The sequence below is a fragment of the Solea solea genome, chromosome 7 (assembly GCF_958295425.1).
Source record: "Solea solea chromosome 7, fSolSol10.1, whole genome shotgun sequence".
NCBI lineage: Eukaryota > Metazoa > Chordata > Actinopteri > Pleuronectiformes > Soleidae > Solea > Solea solea.
In genome coordinates, this window is record NC_081140.1 from 8,971,103 (window position 1) to 8,995,161 (window position 24,059).

A 24,059-nucleotide genomic window follows, 5' to 3' on the forward strand; every position below is an offset into this window, starting at 1 on the left:
CGACCAAACCCAGCTGACCTACACTGATTGAATCATCAGAGTCTGTTTCATGTTTGTATCTGGTTGAGCTGCAGAAAAGAGAGGTCTGAACCATGTTCATGTTCTCATTGTCACACTGCTCAATACTTTTAGTCAAAATACGAGAGGAGAAAGAAAAAAAAAGTGTAAAAAGGGGAAGATACCTTGTTTATAGTATATAGTACATATAATAGTTTCATACCTGCATCCTCTCCAGCATATCGAAGAAGTCTGCAGACTGAAAGAGACACAGAGGAACACTTTTAAAACAGGGTGTGACACAGCAAAACCTCAGCAAAATCCGCTGACACCAAACAAATGTTGTTCAGTACAACTACTCTGTCAGCACTCATTCATTTACACCAACATTTTAAGGTGGAACAAGAATGACATTGGTTGACTGTGTGTGACTCTCCTTCACAGCTGTATGAGGAGAGCAGGGTCACTCACACCCGTATGCTCACGCACTGATAAGCAACCACTTCCTCACAGGGCAGCACTATGTCCACACACGCACTCACGCAGACGTGTATCCTTGACTGCATTCACACATTCTCCCACGGCAACGCGTAAACGCGCTGCGAGGGTGATAATGGTGCGGTCCGCGTGCCTTGTGTCTCCGTGCTTCCATTTTGGTGCAGGAACAATGTGTTAATGCAAAGTGAGCAGAGGAAATCTTGGCTTGTGCGTTCACAAACACTCATGGTCCAGAATCATTAACAATGCCACTACACACAGTAAACACAGTATTGCCTAAAAAAGAAAGAAACAAGTAGAGCAAGCACTCAGAGAGCGCAGGGCAGTCTCCCCACAGTTTCAACTCACAAGGTTAACAAAACAGGACTCTCTTCATCTGAGCTTGAATGGTAAAAGCACACTGACTTACACCTGTCAAGGTGCTGCACCATAAAATGAAAAGCAAGAGGAACTGCAGGATAATGCCTTACCACTCTTTACGCAGTCTAGAGAGGTGAACAGAGGCTTGGCGTTTTATAGTCTCTTGAATGACGGCAGTAAAAACGCTACATGTCTTCGTTTTGACACCACTGCTGTAATAAATAAAATAATAAAGCCTCTTCTCGACACTGGTTACCTGCACTTTGGTATAAATCTGTCAGCGCAGTTCTACAGCCGCACACTACACACATGCACAACATGCTCACACTCACACAGAGTTAATATTAACCAGTTGCTGAAACATGATACAGCGATACAGACGGACCTGCAGAGTCAACACTAAATTGCCATATCTGTTAGATGTGTGCGTGTGTGTGTGTGTGTGTGTTGCAGCTTTAACATCTTCCTTCCTTTTGAACGTATCAGGTAACAACATTCTACTTTCAAAGACACTGATGCAGCTGGTCCTGATGGTGTTTGGGCTTGCTCCTCCTGAACTGCTGACAGTGTGCTCAATCATCAGTGACCAGAGGACAGCAAGGACAAGAGAAACCTCTCTTTCTCTTGGCTGCTTTGTCTTTTATATCTCAGCTTCACATTTGGCTTGTTTCTTCTGTTCACTTCTTTTGTATACTGCCTATCCCTCCTATAGTAGTGGTGGCAAAGACTAGTAGATGAAAAAGACAATAAAATTGTCTTTTTCACAATGTGGAGCTGAACAACTTGCTTTATACCATCATTACTGTGACAGACACTTGTGTGTGATACCTCCACTGACACCACAGTCTCTTCAGTTTTAGGCTAACTCCGCCTCTAAGTAAAAAGCTGAGTACACAAATGTGTTTGTTACTTTGCCATCGATGGTGTAGTGCTAAAAAGTACTTCCACAAGCTGCATTTCAGATGCTTTGGTGTTGTGAATGTCCGCTGAAAAGGTCGGTTTAGCTCGTTTTTGTCCTCCATTGTCACTAAAAAAAACATTTTCTTTGAGTCTGTTTTTCGTCTCCCCCTCCCTGCGTTTTGTTTCCGTGGCATTTGCGTCTGGTGTGCAACAATCATGTGTAAAATGCTGGGATTTAGATGGTTTGGACTTTGGTGGCTTTTTCTGTGGATTGGGTTAGTTTGCTCGCATGGACAAGCCCATGGATTAGGGTTTCCAACCATTGCGTAAAAAAAGGATTTGTTCCGTATTTGGAAGATAACCCGTACTGAACAGATATGGAACGCACTTTGTTCCTTTAAAAAAAAAAAAAAAAATCAAGTCAGTGCAAAACCACAACAAAACAATTACAGATTAGTCCACTAATGAAAGCCCTCTTGATCTATCTGTCATTCATTAATGACAGCAAATAACGGCAAATGGGGACTTTTAATTGGTGGTTTGATTCACTGTTGAGTCCTGTGTATCGTAGCAACAGAGATGTGGACGAGGTGTAAAGGTAAAATGTGACAGGAGGATACTGCTCAGACGACAAAAAAGAAGATTGCATATTTGGTTGATAGAAAGTGACATACCTAGAAAAACTATTGTACAACAGCAAAACTGCATCTTTTACTCAACTGTGAAAGTGAAAGTGTGTAGTTTGTAGGGGTAATGCAGCCTATGTAAGAGGCAGTATATCAGGTACATGAAATAAGCTGCTCAGTATAACCGAATCAGGAAGTTGGCAACCCTGCCATGGGGTGACCAGCCCAGTGACAGTTACCTGCTACAAACCTGGGGAACTATACAGCATTCAGGATGCCATGGTGGGCTTTGTTCCAAGCTGTGCTCACAGCACCCTCTGCTGAACAACTTGGTAATTACTTAAAAGAGCCTGAGCACGTCTAGGCTGTACATTTTGAACTCAGACAAATTGTTAAAGTTTATCTAATGGGTCGATTAATCATTTCAATAATCACTTATCAGCCGACTATTGAAAGAGTTGTTAGTTGCAGCTCTTTCCCACAGACTGTGAGACTTTAGCAATCTAATAAGATCACTATAATGACACTGTGGATCTAGGAAACGTGGCTAAGACATCAAGTATGACGCACGCACATTGTACAATGCTGACAGCCATGGGATCTTAGGCTACGATGCAAGGCATCTCCTACATCACCAGCTGCGACACAAGTTGGCCATGCCATGAGCACATCTTCGGATCATTTGCCTCCATTTTGCCCTGTCCCTTGTGTCCTCTTCTGTTACAATCATCATAAGTGTATGTCAGTGGTAAACTGTGGAAGATGATGGATCACACTCTGGCAATCATTCTGTATATGTACAGAAATCAAAGAAGAGGCAGAGGCACACAAACATTTATCCCACATACTGGCATTGTGTTCACGTTCAGCCTCCATTGACTGTGAAATGCTGATTAATACTTATTATTATTATGTCTAATACTTCATTACATGTTGCATTTTCACTGGCTAATTAGTAGCTGTATATAGTAGCAGCACATACACTGTGAGATAGTCCCAAGACCATGACAACAACCGTCCTTGAACCACCATTAAGGAGACAAAATCAAAGAAATGACCACAGTTGTTTCTCATTGGGCATACTTCACCTGGGACAGCCCCAAAAGTATACCGACGAGTCTTGTCCAATTTCTGCCTTATTTTTCCTTCTCTCTATGTCTTTCTGTTTGTATGTTCTCTCTCTGTTTCTCTCTCTCTTGCCCAGCAACAACATCAGCATCTCTTATCTCCCATGGCAACCTGATCACAGACCGCAGGCAGATGAGATCAGCTGCCTTCCTGAGTGACTGACACACTCGGTGGCTGCTAGAAATCACACATATTCATGGAAAGCCACTAATGTATTCAGCTGCAACGTTGAAGGCAATAATTAAAGGAATATTACAGAATTTAACTGTATCAGAAAAACTCATTTAACACCGGTCTCCCTTCAGTCTCATGCTTTCACTCTCTCTCTCTTTGAATGCAGTTCACTTCTGCTTTCAACGTGCAGGAGCTGTGTTTGGAATAACTGTATACCTCCACCAGAGTTTGCACCGTCATAAAAATGACTGCAGCACGATCCACAGACAGGTTTGTTTCTCCATCCCACAGCACAACTCCTTCTCTGGGTCAAAAAGGATGGTGGGTGGATGAGGGGGTGGGCCTCGTCCAGAACAGCTATAAAAAATACTCAATCCTACAGAATCCGTATAGTACAGCTTTGTAGCTGGAAATGTGATATTTATATTGAGACACATAAGTTGTGAAGTTTGTGGGTTTGTGGGTTATGAAAGAAACTGCGTTTAGAAAATGCATAATACAGCTACAATACCGTCTGCAGTGTGTAGACTTACTGAGGAATCCTTCTAATATAATAATAATTGTAAGCCACATGAACAAGTTGGATCCCGAAGCAACTGAACTGCAGCCAGAGGCTTTTTGCAGGTCAACATGCCGAGACACACCGTAAGAGTATGTTCACTTTCAGTTTCTAGCTCAACTATTCAGAAATATTTTTTTCATATTTTTTCAGACTTACCTCCACAACAGCAGCAAAAACATGCAGGCTTTTGCGTGCCCGTCTTCCTCTTCCTCTTGCTCTCGTCTACATACTACATAGTACTTCCCTCTCTCTCAGTTTAATTGTCTATTTTGGCTTTAAACACCTGAAGCGCAAACAGGAAAGTCAAGTTCGGAGGCAAACTGAATTGTTTGACGAAAGAGAACGAGTCATTCCAGTCTCCAGTTAGTCTACACTCATATACACAACACACAAGCACACTCTGCAGGTCAGGTCTTGAGGGCTAACTGTCTCAGCACAAGTACTGTAAGTTATCAATGACAACACACCAATGCACACACACAAGTTTCAAAAACCCACATACAATTTGAGCAGCTAACCCTTCGACACATAACACCTAATCCTCAAATAATTTTTTGCTTATACTAACCATAAAAGGGCCAGAAAATTAAGCTTTTGCCCATTTTCCCAGAATATCTTCCAGTGTCTGGCAGTTATTTACAATTTATTGCATGTTAAATTAGTTTTATTTAGAAAAGTTGTACACGGACAACAGCTTATTGTAAATATTATTGACAATAACTTGTTTGAGTCTTTGTCTCAATGTGTAAAAACAAGCCAAATAATGCACAGGCGTTCTTCCAACTCTCTCCTCCGGCTTACTGCAACAATGCGAGTGAAATTACCATAATAACCACGTTGGCTTTAATGTGCAACTTGTCAGCTTTCAGAAACAGTTGGGATGTTTCCGATAGCACAAACCATCCTGTAAGTACCGGGATGCAAAGTGCACCCACGCAAACGTGTCGTCGGTGATACGCTCGGTGTTAAAGGGGCAAGTGATATAATCTATAATACATTAAATAAATTATATTCCAGTTCATATATATGCATTTATACGCAGCAGGATGAATTGTTGGTGGAGTTAGATGGGGTGTTTAAACATTAACATTAAACATTTTCACATTTTAACTCTTTATTGCCTATCTGCAAACATAAAGGCAGAAACATACACCAAACAGAGTGTAGAAGGTGTGTGACCCTTCTGTTTTCCTGCCAGTCTGGCCACCAAGGTCACTCCTCTTTATGGCCACTCTATTCAAAGGGCAATTATGCCATTAGATATGTTGTGTAGCAACGACATGTAGCCTGTGCATTTATGACGTGAATGTTTTTGTATTAATGAACGGTGAATGATGCAGCAACTGAACAGCAAAACACAGTGACACAGTTGACACAGTTGCCATGTTGGGGAGCATTGGAGACCTTTTTTTTTATTATTATGTTTTAGTTTGTGTTGAATGTGTAACATTAAGGAGGGTTTATTGGCAAATAAACTAAGTATGTTTGTATAATTGTATAATAACTATAATACCTACCAATTACCTGTAAAATAAAAAGGGCTTGGTTTTCCTTGCCTTAGAATAAGCCTTTTATATGTACATTGGGCAACGGCCTATGAGTGGAAGCTTACTATGTAAACAAAGGCGAACAAAGTCCTGGCTGAAATGCAAGAGCCACTATAGTTCCCCAATCCCCGTGGGAAATGAAAGGATGAATGGAGGCGTCCTCTGTTTATTACAATCTGCAGTCTCACTCATTTTAACACACGGAATCTTTAAATATTACTGCATTTTTGTAAAACCGCATGTGTTTACCTACAAAATGAAAGTCTTGGATTTGACAAATGTGGTGAATATGTGAAATTATTGCTTTCAGTGGGTAGGTGGTTGATCATTGCCAGGAATAGGCAGCACACTGTGAATGAAATTGAGGTCTTACAGCTTGACATATGTATTTTCTCTCACATCTTTCAGTCTTTATCTGACAGTCAACAAGCTTCCCTTGTGCATCTTACAATCACTAAACATCATTACACTGCCTGTGTTACCTTCAGCAACTTCAATAATGGCTTCATTAAGAGTGACATCCTCCACAATTTAAATTCTTTATTAAACTCATTTTCGTTTCTTTTAGAAAACCTCTTTCTTTGTATTGTCTTCATGATGCCTAGATCTCATGTAAAGCACGTTGCCTTGGCTTGTATTAGTAGAGACTTGACAAGAAATATGATAACACTTAACAGTATATGAACAACGTGGTAATAGTAAGGTAAAATGTCAAAATATTACAGTAATATCATCTAATGTGGTTTCCAGCATGGTAATAAAAAGGGTCATATTTTTGTTAGAGGCGATATAATCACACTAATGACTGTAGTAGTAAAATCAAGGTAATTGCTTGGTGGTGAGAATTAGTAGAAGCTGTTATAAAGTTAAAATTCATCCTTGCTCATGTCCGATGCAGACAAGCTGTTACTTGGTGATCACCACAGAAATAAGATGGTCTTACCATAATATGATTTCCATATTACAATATCACTTCCAAGATATTACCATATTGTTACTGCACTGTGTTGCTAAGTGTTTCCTAAAGCAAAATGATGAAGCTAAAAATATGGCAGTGTCACAGAGCACAAGCCACTGCCCACATCAATGGCTCCGATTGCCCTAGGATTCAGGATTCATACCATGCAGACACTGAAAGACCAGATTGCTCTAGCATGGAGGAGCAGTTACAAAAGGTAAAAAAAAAGAAAAAAGAAGTAGCTGTGTTTACTATCTGTGAGAGCAATATTGGACATAAATGATGTAGCATCTCACTCAAGGAGAAATTACTAAATCCTGAAGACCAATTTATTCCAAAGACCAAAAATGTGTTTGATTTGAACCAGTTCCAATGTTGATTAATGATCAGTGTAAACTAAAATAGTGAGATAAGACAGCTTCACAGAAAAAAACCTACTTGCTTTACTTGACATTTAGTCACGTCATGTGTGTCACGCTGTGAACTTTAAGTCGTTGCGACACTGCATTCTGTCACTGTCTCTGAACTGCTTTGCTTTGCTGAAATAGCTTCTCAATGGAGTATCACAATTGATATGATTTGTAAATGACCCAAAGGTCTAAAGGGCAGAGCGTGTCAAAGACAAAGTCTGTAAATCAATGGATTTGTATATGTGTGTGCACATCCACACTAATGAGCATGTGAGTCGTACCTTCATGGTGGGCGGTGCAGTGCGGGGCGGCGATGGTGGACATTCTCCCAGTGGGACGCTGGAAATATTCAGCTGCTCCTGTTTCCTGCAGAGCAAAGGACGACACAAGGTGGATTTATTGACGATCATGTCCATGACGATAAAAATGTTACAAATTTTATTAAAGGTCACATGTCCTCAGAGGCGTATGGACCGTCACTATTTCTCCTCTCAAAGACTGAAACAGCCTCTGACCTGATAATAAAACATGGCTCTAGGGCTGCAGAAATGAATTGTGAGTCAAGTATTAAATTAATTGACAGCTTTTTTTTTTCAAACCAATTAAAGAATGTGAGTTTTTTTTTCTTTAATACAATTAATACAAATTCTAATTTTAGCTTCTAAAATGTGTATATTTTCAGTGTTTTTGTTCCTCTGACAGTTTTTGGTAAAACACTGATCAATACACAATTTTGAAAATAGTAATTAGTTGTAGTCCTGCATGACGCATGTGTATTTATATAAATGAACACATTTTGCTCTACTTTGATCATCCTATACCTACTATCCAGCTGTGCTCTCTACAGATGTTGCTTCACTGTAATGTCTCTATGTTTCTTACATTACCTTCTGAAATTAAAAATACGGCCAAATCAACTGCAGTAATGCTAAAAATAACACGCTATTTATGCAGTTCATCCAGTTTATTTAGCTCCTAAAGTGAGTCAGTGTGTCTGCTGGACATATGCGGTTAAGTATCAGGTCGCTCTCTGTAGAAAGGAGCTGTCAAGGAGATTTTAAGAGTAGTCCTTAGGCACTAAAAGCCTCCTCTCCACTATTATGGCCCTTCGTTGTGACGTACTCGAAGGTATCAGTGCAAAAAATGATCTCAGATGTTAAACGTTGACCTGCCACTGGGAGACAGCAGGAGGATTATCTCATATAATGTGGAAAGAAAGTCTGGCAGCTGTTGCAGCATATTTCGTCTTCATCATTTACCTACATATAGATGCGTGGTCTTCACTCCACCACTCTGCATGTGATTCTCTAAAAAGGAGATTTTGTGCTTGTGTCTTTTTGTAGTGATTATAATTTTTGTTGTCTCTCTCAAGTCGCCACATCACACCACCGCTCCTGGAGGGGTTTTACAAGCATTGTTTTCCAGAGATTATCCGGCAAGCCAACCAGTCTCCTGCCACTACAATAACGTTTACTTATTTTTACCACTTTCCTGCAGTCTACACTAACACTACAACCTCAAATATGATGCTTAGTGACAGGCAACCGAATGTTTTATCTAAAACTATTCCAGCTTGTGAAATGTGGACTGGTTTTTATAAACAGTTTATGTCTAATATCATATCCACGTTTTCCGCTGGTCTTCTGTCGTGTGCACTGCATTCCTAATGTGAAACTCTTTTCCATGTTGACGGAGAAAACAGAACTTGTGTCATGTTTTACAAGGCTTGGACATCCAGCACGTGTGTGCTATGCACGGTTAAAGCAAAGTGGAACGATGTAACCCGTCCCTTCAGATTTAATGGATGCAGAAACATGAGGGTTTTAATTGAGTGTTTATGTGAAATTAATACCACACATCCCTTCTTTCCACTCATTAGTGGGAGGCGCAACAGCTTGTTCTCTACCCTTTTATGTAGCTAGAAAGAGAATTTGAGTGGAGCCATGAACGAAAACAAGACCTTTCTGCTACTGTGGAATACATTTTTCATGTTGACAGCCACAGTCTTTCGATTTTTACTGACACATCCAAAAAAAAAGGAGTAAAGTCACAGACGAAGCACAGCAGTCTGCAATAGTAACAGTATTAGCTGGAGGCTAAGTTGTTAGTACTATTCAATCCAAGTCTTCCTTCTACCCATGAGCTTAAAAATATTAATTCTTAAAGCTGGCAGAGCATAAACTTGGTTTTCTTGCGTGGATTTCACCATTGTTTTTCTCACTGTTGTTTTCTTCTTCTGTGTACCAGCTTCTTCTTTTTATTTCTGTGAACTGTGCATTGATTTCTGTGAACTGCTCAGAGTATCTTGGCCAGTTTCTGTCCTAGTGTATGGATACACGCACAAGTAATTAGACTCCCAACCACATTATCTGGATGTGTTAGTCCAACTTTGAGAAATTCAATTTTCACTCAGCCTAACATGGTGAAATGTATTTTAATAGCCTGGTTTTAGTAGGACAAACTCAAAAATATTTTCTTTTTGTAATGTCACATAAACTACTACTACTAACCGGCTGTGTTCCCTTGCATGTTTGATCAACGTAGCCAAGGATGGACAATGTTTGGATGAACACAAAGTATTTTTGAATATTGTTCTTCATGTTTGTTCTCAGTCTGAAGGTCAGGAGGAGAGCATCAGTTTTCTGCCACTGACCTGTGAAAAGTAAAAGCTTGTTTTAACCACTGACCATGACACAGTCACCTGCTGTGTGAATCTACAGCCACCCTGTGTGGGCACAAGGATGGACGACACCTATTCCACTGTCTCACACACTCACTCACACCTGCGCACATAGAAATGCTATTTGCCACAAGTGTGTGTCCACAGGAGACGGGGATCAGACGCTGCTGTCCTTGCAGCCTGGATGACTCCTCTGCAGTGAAACAACAACTACGTCACAGAGACTGACCTCACAGCAGGAATTGGGGGGGGGGGGGAAGCAAAGAAACAATTTCAGAAGAGCAGGTCATGTAGGGAGTGAGTTGGAAGTATAGGAAGCAGGTTAGATGAGATGTGCAGCCAAGGCTTTAACACATGTGTCATCAGATTTTTTTGATGAACACTAATGTTCAGGCGGTGCACCGTTTATTCAGGGAGAGAGTAAATAAGGACAAGGTGGTGGTGGATAGGTGAGAAGTACCATGGCCCTCTCATGAGACAGAAATTAGTTTCCCTTTTTTTTTCTTCTTGCTTATTAAGATTACATTCAAGTCTAAAAACATAATAATTAAACAAAAAACACACACACAAAAAAAGAATGTTGTTTATCAGGTTTATTTCCTGAAGCCATGGTCACTACATTAATATTTATTAGATTATTTTTATTGAAAATATATTGTACAATCACCTCACCACCAAGTTTCATACCTATAGAGTGAATTATTTTATATAAAGGACATAAAGTAATATTATTTTACAGAATAATTTAAGTTTAATTCTGTTATAAAGTCAATTTACATGGTGGACTCGAGTGGAACAGCTTGTTGGTCTTCCACTGTCCAACAGTGGTCTGAAAAAGGTTCCTGGGACTGAAACTCTGGGAAACCTGTACAGTTAAACAAACATCCTACTGAGCTAATGTGCTAGTACTACCACTGCCACAAACTTACATCATTGTAATACACAGTAGACAGAGTAGATAGACTTTCTCTAGCTCGGCACGCTGCCAAGAACAGTGAAGTCACCCCTGAAAAAACCCAATCCTCCAAAACATTGAGCATGCTCTCCATAGGGTTTCAGAAAAAAAGCTGCTACTGAGTGAATAAAACAGAACTAACTCAAATCGAGCACCTGGCACCTGGGGCTAAGACTGAGTGGATGTGAACCTGCTGGGCAAAAGTAGGCCAGATCTTGCGCTGCATCTACAAGTAGTACAAGATGTACCTTTCTTGTGTCAGTAATCCTGCTTTTATTTATCCAGCGTTAATTACGGTTGGTTCAGCAGTGATTGCATCTGCACGATCATCATGTTTGTCGAATGATAATTGTAAATGTGTGTGTGTGTCTTTGAGAGAGAAGGGGGGAGGGGTGACCCTCAAGATATGATTAGGGGACAGCTGGACTTTGGACGCAGGAACAGACACATTCCCCCCCATGATAGACAGATCGCAAGCAAGCATGATGAGAGGATGGAAGCAGGACATCAGGGTGACAGAGGATATGGACCGATAATAAAAGAGCAGAGGATAGAGAAGGAAACCTCAAGGATGGGGTAAAGTATAGGTTTTCAGTCATGAATCCTCTTCCAGAGCCTCACTGTGTATTCCTGTTTCCAGTTATGTTAGGCTTAATATTTGTTGTGAAACTTGATAAGGAGCCTGGTCTCCATGCTGATTGGGTAATTACACAACTGATGGCTTCTCTAATGGAGTTAATACAGCAGTAATTGGACACAGAGAAAAGGAAAAGGATTAGGACTGTAAAGAGATTGAAAGCTCGGAGGGCAGGAAACATATGATACTGTGGAGGCCATGGACCCGTCAACCTCAATATATATATATGAATGGAGACTGAGAGTAAAGTAATTAGCAATAGCACATATTGAGCATGACAGTTACAGCTCTGATAAGCACTTTCAGAGGTTGATGTTACAGAGGAAGACACGGGTTCACGACCTGGTTCGACCGAGGGCCTTTCTGTGTGGAGTTTGCCGTTTTCTCCAGGTACTCTGATTTCCTCCCACGGTCCAAAAACACTCTAAACTGACCATAGGTGACCACCAGTCCATCACACCATAATCTGCTACATTATGAGCTACACTTGAGTGCTGCCAGCATCGTTTTAACCTGTTTAAACGGCAATTTAAATGACTATCACTTTGCATTCCTGTCCGTCCTCCATTTCCCTTGTATTATCTGTTGCTGTTACAAAGTCAACTGCACTCTGAGGTAAGAAATGGGTGTATGACTCAGCTGTCCAGTGGGAGAGTGTACAGGCATCCCAGATATGCACAGATATGTGCAGAGGTCAGGGGAGCAATAATTAAAAGGCAACTGCGCTGCAAGTCACCGGCTGCTTCCTTTGGGAACCTCTCTCTCAACCGGGATATGAATAGATACAAAGATGACAGCAGGCAAGAGATAAGACCGTCCAGCCAGACAAGATGAAACACTTCTTATTATCAACAGGAGGAGGAGACACAGACAGTGAGGGGGTGATGATGAGGAGGAGAAGACACCAGAGACACGCTGTTTTTCTACATTTGTTTAGAAAAATGTCCATAAAGAATTGGTCCTTCGTCTGTTGAGCTGGCAGGTACAAATATGAGGGAGTAAAGGTGTGTTTCATTTAGTTTATGTGATAATGGCATAGAGGAAAATTAATGGTGTGTGTGTGTGTGTGTGTGTGTTTGTGTCCACACTTTAATAAACTCCAAAACAACTTCTTCTTAGGACCATGATGATCGACGCACATGCACAAATTGCAGCCAAGTTTTGTCCTTATACTGTATTTTACGTCAGTGCAAGTCACACATGCACCTATGAGTGTGTTTTAGTGATCACTACAGTTTACCACAGGTAGTTAAATTTGCTGTCAGCCCTATCTTTTTTTCGTGATTTGCTTGCCGTGAAGGGTAATAAAAATCCTTCATCTTTCTGCTTCCATGTTTGTCTTTTTTTTTTGCGTTTCGACCTTCCTTGTTAGTTCACATGACTCTTCTCTCAATTATTAATGCAACCAATTAATCTAAAATGTTAGACTAAAATGACAGCAGTGAAGGTCACACCCACTACAGATACACACAGTCCCACCCAAGCAAGACTGAGTCTTTGTTCCTCCCACGTTAATTAAAACACACACAGACACATTATATGTGACCTTAAAACATGCCTTACCCAAATAATAAAGTTTTATTTTTTTAATGGGCCTTGCTTTTTTCCCACGACAGACAGACAGACTCACTGTCTGAAAGTGTGCTTTATGTTGTATGTGGACAGCTAACAGTGAGACAGTCACTTTACTGTGATGAGTAAGACTGTAATGTATACACATAATGTAAATAAACACTATTGTTGCTATAGCAGAGTGACAGTGGCTAAATACAGTTACTCTGAATCGTTTATCTATATTATTGGGAGGTCCTGACCTAAGAGTGTACTTTACAATGACATAATTGGTTGTGATCGTACACAACACAATACATAATACAAAGCTGTTCTTCTGGGAACTTGTGCTACTCTTGTTTACTTTCTGCCATTTGGAAACTCTCAGTGAATTATTGTGTGGTAGTAAGACACAGTAAGAGCATCTTCTCCCCAGCTCATTCTTGTTTCACCCTCAACACTGTGCAGTGGTAATGGAGAAGAATATTTTGAAGCATTCAAATGTATTTCAGTAGGTTTACAGTCTGCATCAGGTGTAGCTTTAAAACTTTTTATTGAGGGAGATGTTTTTTGTCCTTTGTCACTGTGCTGCACTGCAGTGAAACACCTCTCTCTCCATCAAATGGCATGAATTCCATAAATCCTGTCTGAGCCTATTCATTTTCTAAAAACCACTTCCTCTTTATCATAGCTCAATCTCGCCCCAGTTCACTGACTAGGGGCAAAGGGAAGAAATATAGAGTTAAGTGTCTGTCAGATGACATTGAATACTTCTCTTCTCCACCACTTCAGACTAGCAGATAACCACGGCGGTGCAGAAAGGTCCCCAAGAAAGGGAGCAGAGATATGAAGACAGAGAGGGAGCGAAGCTGCGTGAATGGATGTCAGACAGAGAAAGAGAGAAGACCACAGAGCGAGGTATGGGGTGAGAGAATAAATGAATCTTTGCAGACTAAAAATAGCCTTCTCAATCACCAGCGCAGAGCGGGGTAAAAAGGGTTGTCTTGGGTAGGTCCCTGGACACTTGTTAGAAACAATACTATCTCATCCATTACACCCCAAGACACGGCTGCCAGTCACACACACATGCACACAAACACAACACACACACATTTGAACAAAGAGAGTGAAGAGAGTCATGTGAGTTCAAGTGCAATCACGAATATGTGTGTGGGATTTTACTTGAAAATTAGGTTCAGCCTCATTTCTGTGGTTAAGTTGAGGGCTAAGGTTAGGTTAAGGGAGGTAACTTCAGGTTAATGCTTTTATGTATTTCGAAGGACAACAAAGCAACCACAGGAGCCATGCTAGGCCAAGCGATCTAATTTGTATCACAGCAGGTATGAAACATACAGACCCACAGCACGATCCATCTCACCGTCCCCTGTTTGTTTTTCTGTAAATGCCACATGAGTCAGACGTATACAGCCAATAAAACGATTTTCTCTGTCCGATTGCCTGTCTTAGTTAGACTAAGGCCTTAGCTCGATTAAACTGTACACATACTGACTGACCTTGTTCGGGCCAGTGGTCCTTATTGAGACCAAAACCTGGTCCTAAAGAGGCAGAACCTCATTTCTGATCAACTGGTTAAGTTAAGGGCTAAGGTTAATTAACTGCATTAACTGGTTATGGTTAAGGTTAGGGACAGAATGGAAGTCAGTGTGAGTCCTTACAAGGGTAGGTGTGCAAACGTCTGTGTTTGTGTGTGTGCGGTATCAACCCACCATGACAGGGTAATCACAAAAGCAGTGAAACGCACAAGAACATTAAAAGAGGGAGCAATTAAGAGAAGAGAGGGAAAAGTAGAGGGAGAAGTCAAAATGGAAATACGAGTGAGTCATTGAATAAAAAGCAGCTGTGTGAAGGAGCAGGAGATGGGTTTGACAGTGACAGGAGAGACGGGGCGAGGAAAAACTTTGTAAGGTATCCAAGGAAAAAGCAACGGGGCAGACTGCTGTAAAACACCAGCTGAGGTTAAGCTGTTTTCTAAAAACAGTGCAAATGTTTCATCTTCCATCTGCTGCCATAAAAAAAAGGATCATCCGAGAATCAGTTACCTACAGAGAAACTAAAAATGAAGAATATCTGAAGGAAATGCAGCAACACTATTTTCCTTCTGGGTGACATGAAAGCGAGATGAAACATTCAACCTTCCTGGAGCAGTGATAATCACAACTGTAACTGGACACAGAAGGTCTGTATAGAGGTGCTTTGTCATGTGCAGGGATGATGTGCATTTTATATGTCATTTCCCTTTGCTGGACTGCAGCCCAGGCAGGCTGCAGCGTTGCTGGCTGACTCTGCATTTCAGGAGACGCCATGCAGGTTATTCCTGCTGCTCGTGTAATTTATTCTGTCAGTGGTCCGGTCCCAGACATTTCCCCAAACACAAGCTCACTGCAGGACACAATTACAGAGACCTCATGACGACATGGGACATGAGATGATCTAATACTGAGATACAGTCTATTGAAGAAAGATAAGTTTCACCATTGCACTGCATAATAATGGCTCCTCAAAGGAAGAGAGCACTTTGTTTATGTAGAACATTTACATTTGCGCTGCTATGGCCTGTGACAGTTTATTATCACAGGGCCCTTGAATGGAAGACTCTACTAAATACGGTGTGATGGGATTTTCTCTTAAGGGATCACAGCTGTGGTGATAATAGCAAATCAAATTAATTCTTTGGAGTCCAAAGGGAAATATGAAGAAGGCAAACGAAAGCAAAACAAATCAGACAACTGGGATAAGCACATCAAACTGCAAGACCATAACAACAATACTTAAAACTATTTGAGAAAACAATTACATGATTTGAGTTGGCACAAACGAGGCTGATACATATTATGTGGAGACAAGGCAAGAGCTTGAACTCTCCGTGCAGGACAATCAAGGACCTGTAAGTTTCCCTGAGCTGGATCTGACTCACCTCAACTGCAGTCTGTCATCACATTAACAAGCCTGTTTCTGGCTGCGTAAAAAAGTTCCATGTCAGCAAACGGTTGTCGGACTGTTTCTATAAACAGTCTATAAAACAGACATCAAAGCAGGCAAATGTCTTTTATAGAGAGCTTAGTTCCCTGCAGGATGAAAAACATGCGACTTGATCTAGAGACGGTTTCTTGTTTAGAGCAGTGTCTGAATATTTGATTTGGGCCGGCTCGATTTCCTCTCTCTTAATAACAGTCATTGTAGCTGCAGAGGACAATTTGAAAAATAATCAATACTCATTGTCCTTAGTTTTTGTTACATTTACCAGAACAAGAGGTTCAGTGGGTTTGTAAGAGGTACTGACACATCGTCAGTGCTGCCTGCGATGAGAGTGCCCCTGCGCAGAGAACCACCATGAGACAATATTGTTTAAGATTTCAGCCACTGAACAAAAGCTGCTTCACCTGAAAACTTGAGGATTCATGTTGCCGACATGGAACAATAAACAGTGTCTTGTTAACAAAAGAAATCTACACTAGAGGTTTTTCAAATCTGACGTGGAGACCACAACACAACTTTGTAACTGATTTTCAATGTTTTAATCCAGAGAAAGCACAGACTAGAAGATCCAGTCGAGACGCAGGACCACATACTTTCAGGGAGGAGATTTGGGATCTCACAGAAACTCACGTGATTTAACGTGCCTTCAGAATATAAGCAGACATGGAGGTGGACTGTCTGAAAGTAAGCAACATCCGTTTCCCAGTCAACTCGGTTAAATCGGTTATTGCGTGGTTCTGCTCACACCCCAATCGCTGTTCAGTCGTAACTATCAAACATGTTTATGATTTGATATCAGCAAGTCTCTGATGCGCCCAAACACGTTAAAATCATGACATTTGACCAGATAATCTGTTCAAATCAGCCTAAAATCCGAAGACACCGACAATTGTCAAAAGAGACTTAAATCGGGACAATTATCCTCTAGTGTGGGGCAGATTTAACTAAAAACCTGGCTATGGATCTCTGATAGCTGATGTCAAATCTGTCATGCAACGGTCAGAATCATAATAATTTCACTTGATCATAAAAAGATGGTGGATAAGTGCATTCGACCGGATATCCTAAGATCTCAAGAGACAGGAGAGATGGATCACTGCTATTAAACACGCTCAAAACTAGCAAAACAAAGAGCAACAACAAATTCCACATATATAGTGGTCAGTTCATATCAGGTGAATAATTCAACGATTACTAGCTTTAATATCTTATTTATTTTACATGTTTTTACAGCTAATTGTTCTCTGGAGTAGGAAGAGGGAAAGTTTAATAAAAAAAAGAAAAAAGTTTGAGATATTTAAATACCGCAGCTGTTTCCAAGCATTATGGCAGCATTATCAGGGTCATTTATATTCAGTCTTTCAAGTTGTGCAATGCATTGTTCAATCAAGACGTGCACAGTGAACTCTGACAGCTTAAAAACAGCACTGGTGCTGAAGTTTTCCCTGCCAACATGGTGCTGTGCTACCCCTAAAGCTCACTAATTATTAATATGTGCGATATGGGCATTCCTGTCTTTGTGCTAAATTAATCCATGGCCATCCAAAAATCAAGTGGGAGGTAATCTCATTTTAGTCTTAAAGTGTATTGAGTATCCACCGGGTTATGCTAAAATGAAGGTTCTCTTCATATTGCTGGTGGACATTTTTAAGACCCTGAGGCTGTATGAGCGAGTTGCAGGATAAGACCCTTCAGGACGCTGTTTTATTCCCCTACATTTTAGTGCTTTTCACTGCTCAAGAAACTCAGCGTCAGAAAAGGTTTTATTTCAGAGGAAGCCGTCTTTGAAAAGGATTGCCTCGAGATTCTCAAGGCTAAGAAAAAAAAGAAGCCCAAATGACCGTGGCAGGGGAGTGAAGAGTCACACAAACCCCTCGGTAAAAATACTGAAAGAATATTTTGATCAGCATAAGCAGTTATTTTCACGTACAAGTGTGAATGTCCTTGAAAGATATTAAAAAAAACAGCCTATCTTAAAAACTGTTGAAGCTTTAGGAAAAGAGATAAGAACAACACCTACATACATTATGTATTTTTAAAATGTGTTATTAAAGCAACACCACAGTATACTGGTGATTCTTATTAATATGCTGCACAGGTAAAAGTCTTGATTTAGCAAATACAATTAAATGCTAATGCAGCTTACATAATTCACAACATCTGGGCCTTGATTTTAAATGATTTCCCTTGATAAAGAACATTTTAATATGGATTTTCTGAGCCATATCTGCCACAACTGTCCAACTACCCATCATCACAAAGAGGTTCTATATCATATTGGTCATGAGATGCACTCATTCCACATTGCAGTTTGTGCAACAGTTTTGTTTTCAGTCATGAATTGTTTTGCTTTGCTTGAATGGCTCACATTAATAAATGTGTTAGTCGTGTTGTTTGGATTTATCTCAGATGGTGACAATTCACATTGTGAAATGGAAGCCAGCACACACACACACACACACACACAGTCTGCAGTTGGAGATAAATGAGCTACAGGAGCTCATTAATGAATGGGTGGAATAATAAAAACATATAGAAGCAGAAGACATGTTGTTCAATATACTGGAAGGCAAATGTATATGGCTATATCAGAGTGAAAGGAAGACGTGTGTGTCTGTGTGTGTGTGCTCTTATGTGTGCATTCCCGTGTGCGGAGGGTCAGAAAACTGTAAAAATCACACTGTTCTTTGCTGCCAAGGAACACTTTACTGTGAGGTCAATAATTCATTCTCTCTCATATTTTCTGTTTGAATAAACCAGATTCAAGGACATGATTTTTTTTCTTTTCTGTTATAGTGGCTGACATTTCAAACTGCTAAATCCGAATCTGAGTGCAGTCAACAACCATTGCTAGGAAATAGATGTATTAAATATTTGGCAACTGTAGCTGGATCACCATGCCATATTCATAGCAACACAGGTGTTAGCAATAAAAAAAAAAAAAGAATTGGTGCATTTTGCTTCAGACAATTTCTTCCGTCCAGACATAGCTGTGTCGTTTGATTTCACTTGACATGAGGCAATAACAAGCAGAAGAGAAAACATAAATCAGAAGGCAGGCATGTGACTAGCATGCAAGACTATTCTGTTTAAGAAAGTGTGTGTAATGTGCACTGATGTTACTTTAACAGACAATCACAGCCTCCACGTGGGATGAATTCACGAGGGGTGAAATGAAGTGCTAGCTGACCTTCTTGTCCTTGGACTTAACTCTGTACACTGTTGCTGTCAAACCAACCATGTCTCATGTTTTTGGAAAATTGTGGGTACAGGTTTGCGCTGTGTCCATTTATATACATTTAATCCAGAATCACTTGTTTGGGGACATAAAATGTATTTTTGTGACATATATTCCTACGATATTACAGTTAAAGGGGGCTTTATGTAAGAATGTATTGTATTAAGTCAAAAAATGACCATGTGTCAGAGATTTAGGTTTAGGCATATTCACAATTGAAATGTTCTTGCATGTCACAAAGTCTGTTGTAGGTTGGTGTTTTGGTCTGATACTCCACCCACTGCCACCCACTCAATAATGCAACGCGCATTGACACATCATTTTCCAGAGGAGTATATTTTAAAAGGGCAGCTATGAGTCAGGCATGCTGAACATTACCAAACCTAAAAAGCCTCACTACCCCTCTCAAAAACATCAAGAACAGAGATGAAGCAAAACAAGCGTCTGCAGTGGAAATGTGTTCAAATATCAATGCTGAAATCAAAGAGGAAGTTTAAGATGGATATGCCAGTGTGGATAACTTTCTCTTGGACAGTGAAAGAGCTTCAGCCAAGATGATTTAACACTCTCCCTCTCTCTCTCAAACCTCATATATGTATAAAATGTACGGTTTGAATTAGGATTGCAGTAACCATTTTAAATTCTAAAAATTGCTCTTGAACACATTTTACATATATCCCAAACCAACAATGAGGACGCAGACTTCAGAGGCCCCACAATGTCTGGAGTAGTTTCCCGATTTGCATGGTTGCTAATCCAGCCTCGTCCCTGGGGGTTCATTTTACCTTGAAACTAAATTATACACACATACAGATACCCCCACTCCCTCCTCCACCACACAAATACACACACACACAAACAGCCCAGATAAACTTATCAGCATTTGCAAAGTGAGTTACAGTCTATTTTGATACAGTCTATTTTGGTCCAGGCTATTAGAACAGAAAAGCTAAGTGCTTCAGTGCCCGCCCCTTCTATCACACACACACACACCCATACCACACTGTGCCGTATACATGTACGTCTTTCACGACAATAACACTGACTAAACAAACTCAGTTTTAAACCTCCTGTTTAGCTTACATTTATGGTGTACACAGAGGGCTGCTAATGTTAGTTCAACCAAAACAGGTTTATCCAGAGGGGAGGCTGAGTAGAGTGGGGAAGGGGTGGGGGACTGTGGACAGACTCAACCCTGCCAACCTTCACATGCTGTTTGTTACCATGTGGGATATTCCCAGGGGTTTTAACGACTTCAGGGAAACTCAGGTAGTTGTGGCAGGAAGATGATCGGCATGCAGGTTAATCCAATACAGGTCATATTTGGAGAGGTTTTGACATGTGAATGCCAAACACGACGAGTAGCCTTTTAAGATCATAAATAAGTAAAGACCTGCTTTGATATCATACAGCTGCCGCTCACTGTATAGCACCATTAATTGATGGTAATGCATTATTTGGCCCAATCCCATTTCTCCTTTTTACCCCATCCATTTGGACCTGAGATGCAAGGTGTAGTGGCTAAAATCTAGCTCTATGAGACGGGACACTGCTTTAAGAACATGATACGTGACATGAAAACGTTTTTTTTGTCAGACATTCAGCATGCTATCATCAAAGAAAGACAACAAAAAATCTTCTGCCATTTTGCTGTCATAGACTATAGCCATTATTAGAAACGCTTCTCAGCAGCAAAGTGGAGACATGACAGAAAATATCTACAACGCCTGAGAATAAAGGACCAGTTTATAGTACGTGCAAAACACTGCAAACAAGCTTTGTTGTGGTTGACATAGCTACATAACAACAAAAATCTTAATTTTAAGGACTAATTAGTCCTTACACATAACTCTACCACTTTACCTCAACAAGAAGAGTCTGATAACCTATGTCTACACTTTGGGGTAGGGCTGAGTGATGGGGGCAAGGGTCAAGAAGAACTTTTAACCAGTTCACCAAAGTACCAGCGTGTGCTTTCACTCAGTCCTTGTGGTGAAGGAGTGAAACTACATCAGAATGGAAAGGAAAGGAAAAAGTGATGTCAGTACTGCAAATACCATTCAGATTTAAGATTCAAGAATCCTGGACAAAGTCAGATGTGGAGCAATAACTACAAAATCCTTTCTTTAAAATACACTTATACTTATTTATCCTCATCTTTATACATCTTTCTTTTGTGATGCAGTTTTTACATCATCCCTGTCCCTGCTTCTAAAGCAGCAAAGCACTCTGTGAGCTGTATCAATCCCCCTTGTGTGCTCCTCAAAAGCACTCATTGCACACCTCCATTCTTCTTCCCTCCTTAACACTTTTCTCTCTCTCATTCCCATCTGTCATTTCCACTGACCCAGTTACAGACACAAGAGTGGCCAGCAAGTCACACTCGTACAGAGAAGCACAAAAAAGGAACTATAATCAAACTGCTGTTGCAAACTCACTGAACCACAGTGTTCAAAGTTCCCCGTGCCTCTGGAATAACAAAGACTTCTCTTCACAATCCCAGTCCCACACTGCACTGCAGACCATCTGCTTGTCCCTTAACCACACATAATACACCCAGCATGTCTGCCTCATCAGAGAACAAGATGGGACACACTTCACCCACCCTTCACTCTCCTCTTTCTCCCTCTCCTTCTCCTTGGCTTTGCGCGACTTGTGCAGGAGTCCAATCAGGATCACAGCAGCCCGAATGCCAGCCTTCTTGTTGTGGATCCGTCCTCCGGTCTGAGACATGGTGGATGTTTCTGCTGGTGCCAGGAGGGGTTCTGGTGACAGCCGGTCCAAGGTCAGGCTGCCTCCAGGGTTCCTGGGGTGCAGGACCTGCTTGGTCGTGGCTTTCCGGGGCTCCAGTATAAACTGTGGGTGTCACAATCTTGGATCGGTATGGTTTCAGGTTTGTGGAAACAGGTGGTCAAGTTTCTGTCAAACCAAGAACCTGGAACCTGAATTCTGGTCCAGGGATAGTAGTCCTCAATTAGTCCTCTGAGTAAAAAATACAATATACAAGAGGAACCTAGGATTTGGCAATTTTGTCAAATCCGATTTCTCTTCTTCTGGATTGAAGGATCAATGAGAATTTGAAAACACCCAAAGGTCCACAGTGGCACTGAGTGGCTCCAGCTCAAGGTGAACTTCTGCATTCATTCCCTGCTCTGGCTGTGGATCTGTACATCGCAGTACCATAACAGATCATTGTCCCTGATGAGAGGATGAAGAATTGCGCTACAGACACCCTCACAGACACTCTCTCACTTCCACTGCATCTTTCTGTCTGCCTACCTACTCCCACCTCTCCCTCCTCCTCTAACATGCTCTGCTTCTTCTCCCTGTGTCTACAGCTTCTCTACTCCCTCCCTCCGGTCTGCTGATCCCCGCCCTCTTTCATGTGATAGGCTGTAGTTTGTACAAAGTACCACCTCCTCCTCCTCCCCCTCCTCGTCTACTGTATGACTCCCCCTATCTCTCCCTGCCCGAGCTTCTGCCTCGTTGATAATTTCATATTAGTCTCCCTGACCTTGTTCAATCTGTGCTTGATTTTATGATTTCATTTCTAGGCACATGCTTGCACCCTCACATCTACCCACTCCTGCGCACCACACACACACTTGGTGTGAAATCTCAATTCAAACAGGCTTATCAGCCCATTGCCTGCTGTGCTGTTGCCAAGGATATCAGAATTGAAGTGTAACCCCACAAAATGAAAGCAGATTAAATGTAAGCGTGTGAAACAAAATGAGTTTTTACTAATAAATGAAACTCCACACGGTCTCTTTTGAGACAGAGGCGCGTGGAGATACATAAGACATGTAAGACATGCTTTGCTTCATATTATTATGATATTCTACCAAATCTTTTATCCAATTTACTAATATGGTTAATTTCACCACTGACAATCTATGTAGGGTCAACGCTTCTTATTTAAAATGAACAGTCTATAATGTGTTTCTCTGCAGCTACAGTCAGAGTGAGTTTCCTATTCACTTTCCTCCTCCAACAGTTCAGTAAACACAACTAAAGCAACTGTGTTCCCAGAATATATTGATCTCAAGTCTGTTTCCGTTTTTGGACTAATGTTCTACTTCCTCTCTCTGTGTGAGTGAGCACACCAGCTGATTGACTGACCAAAGGTGTGAGTGAATGAATCAGCGGCTAATTGACATATCGACAGGTTCATTCTGACAGCATTTGATTTTCTTGCTGTATTTCCTCCATTCGATTTTCTGCAGTAACGACTTATGGAGATCAACTCATTCACTCCCCTCCCACTCTCACATGCCATTTCCGGATGTTACCAAGAGAAATAATGGTTTTCACTAATTGTACCAACAACATACAGATCTTCAACCATAAAACCCCCAAAATACATAGCTCAATAAAGCTTTAAATCTATGAACTATGTTTCCTGTAGAGACATTTGTTTCACATGGCAGTAGGAGAAACTTTAACACCTTTGTGTAAAAAAAAAAAAAGTACCTTTCACACATCTCAGTTCACAGGTTTTAAGTCTGGCTTTTCTGCATTGACTTCCACATGTCTGAACACATGTCTCCGCATGTATTCAGGTCTCAATTTTTATTTTTTAAAGAGAAAAAAAACAACATAAAACATTTCATTTCATTTGAAGGTTAAAAAAGCCCAGCCATGTGAATTATGATAATGTAGAAATAAAACTACAGAAACATCCTTAAAGCCTGACGCGGCAGAAAAATACGATGAATAACGGCGCTCGTCTGGTTGAGGGTGAACATAATAAAGGGGGTGAATGTTGTTTGACAGCTGAAATGGACTGTCTCACACTCTGTGTGCAGAAGATAATTGGAGAAATGCATCATTCAAGACTA

At 40.8% G+C, this 24,059-nt stretch overlaps 1 protein-coding gene across 5 annotated transcripts in view; it reads right to left on the reverse strand.

The window, feature by feature from the left end:
- Window positions 1-24,059, reverse strand: part of rap1gap2a (RAP1 GTPase activating protein 2a) — a 74,804-nt gene that overhangs the window by 17,327 nt on the left and 33,418 nt on the right. For 2 of the 5 annotated variants that reach the window (XM_058634797.1, XM_058634796.1), the window contains exons 1-3: window positions 21,824-22,211; window positions 7,442-7,526; window positions 221-256 (exon numbers count right to left, since the gene is read on the reverse strand). In XM_058634797.1, the coding sequence (XP_058490780.1) occupies window positions 221-256; window positions 7,442-7,526; window positions 21,824-21,951 (249 nt within the window). In that variant the 5' untranslated portion in view covers window positions 21,952-22,211. Of the gene's footprint in view, window positions 1-220; window positions 257-4,401; window positions 4,505-7,441; window positions 7,527-21,823; window positions 22,212-24,059 lie in introns of those variants that run through there. The other 3 variants (XM_058634798.1, XM_058634799.1, XM_058634800.1) reach the window with 3 other exon arrangements.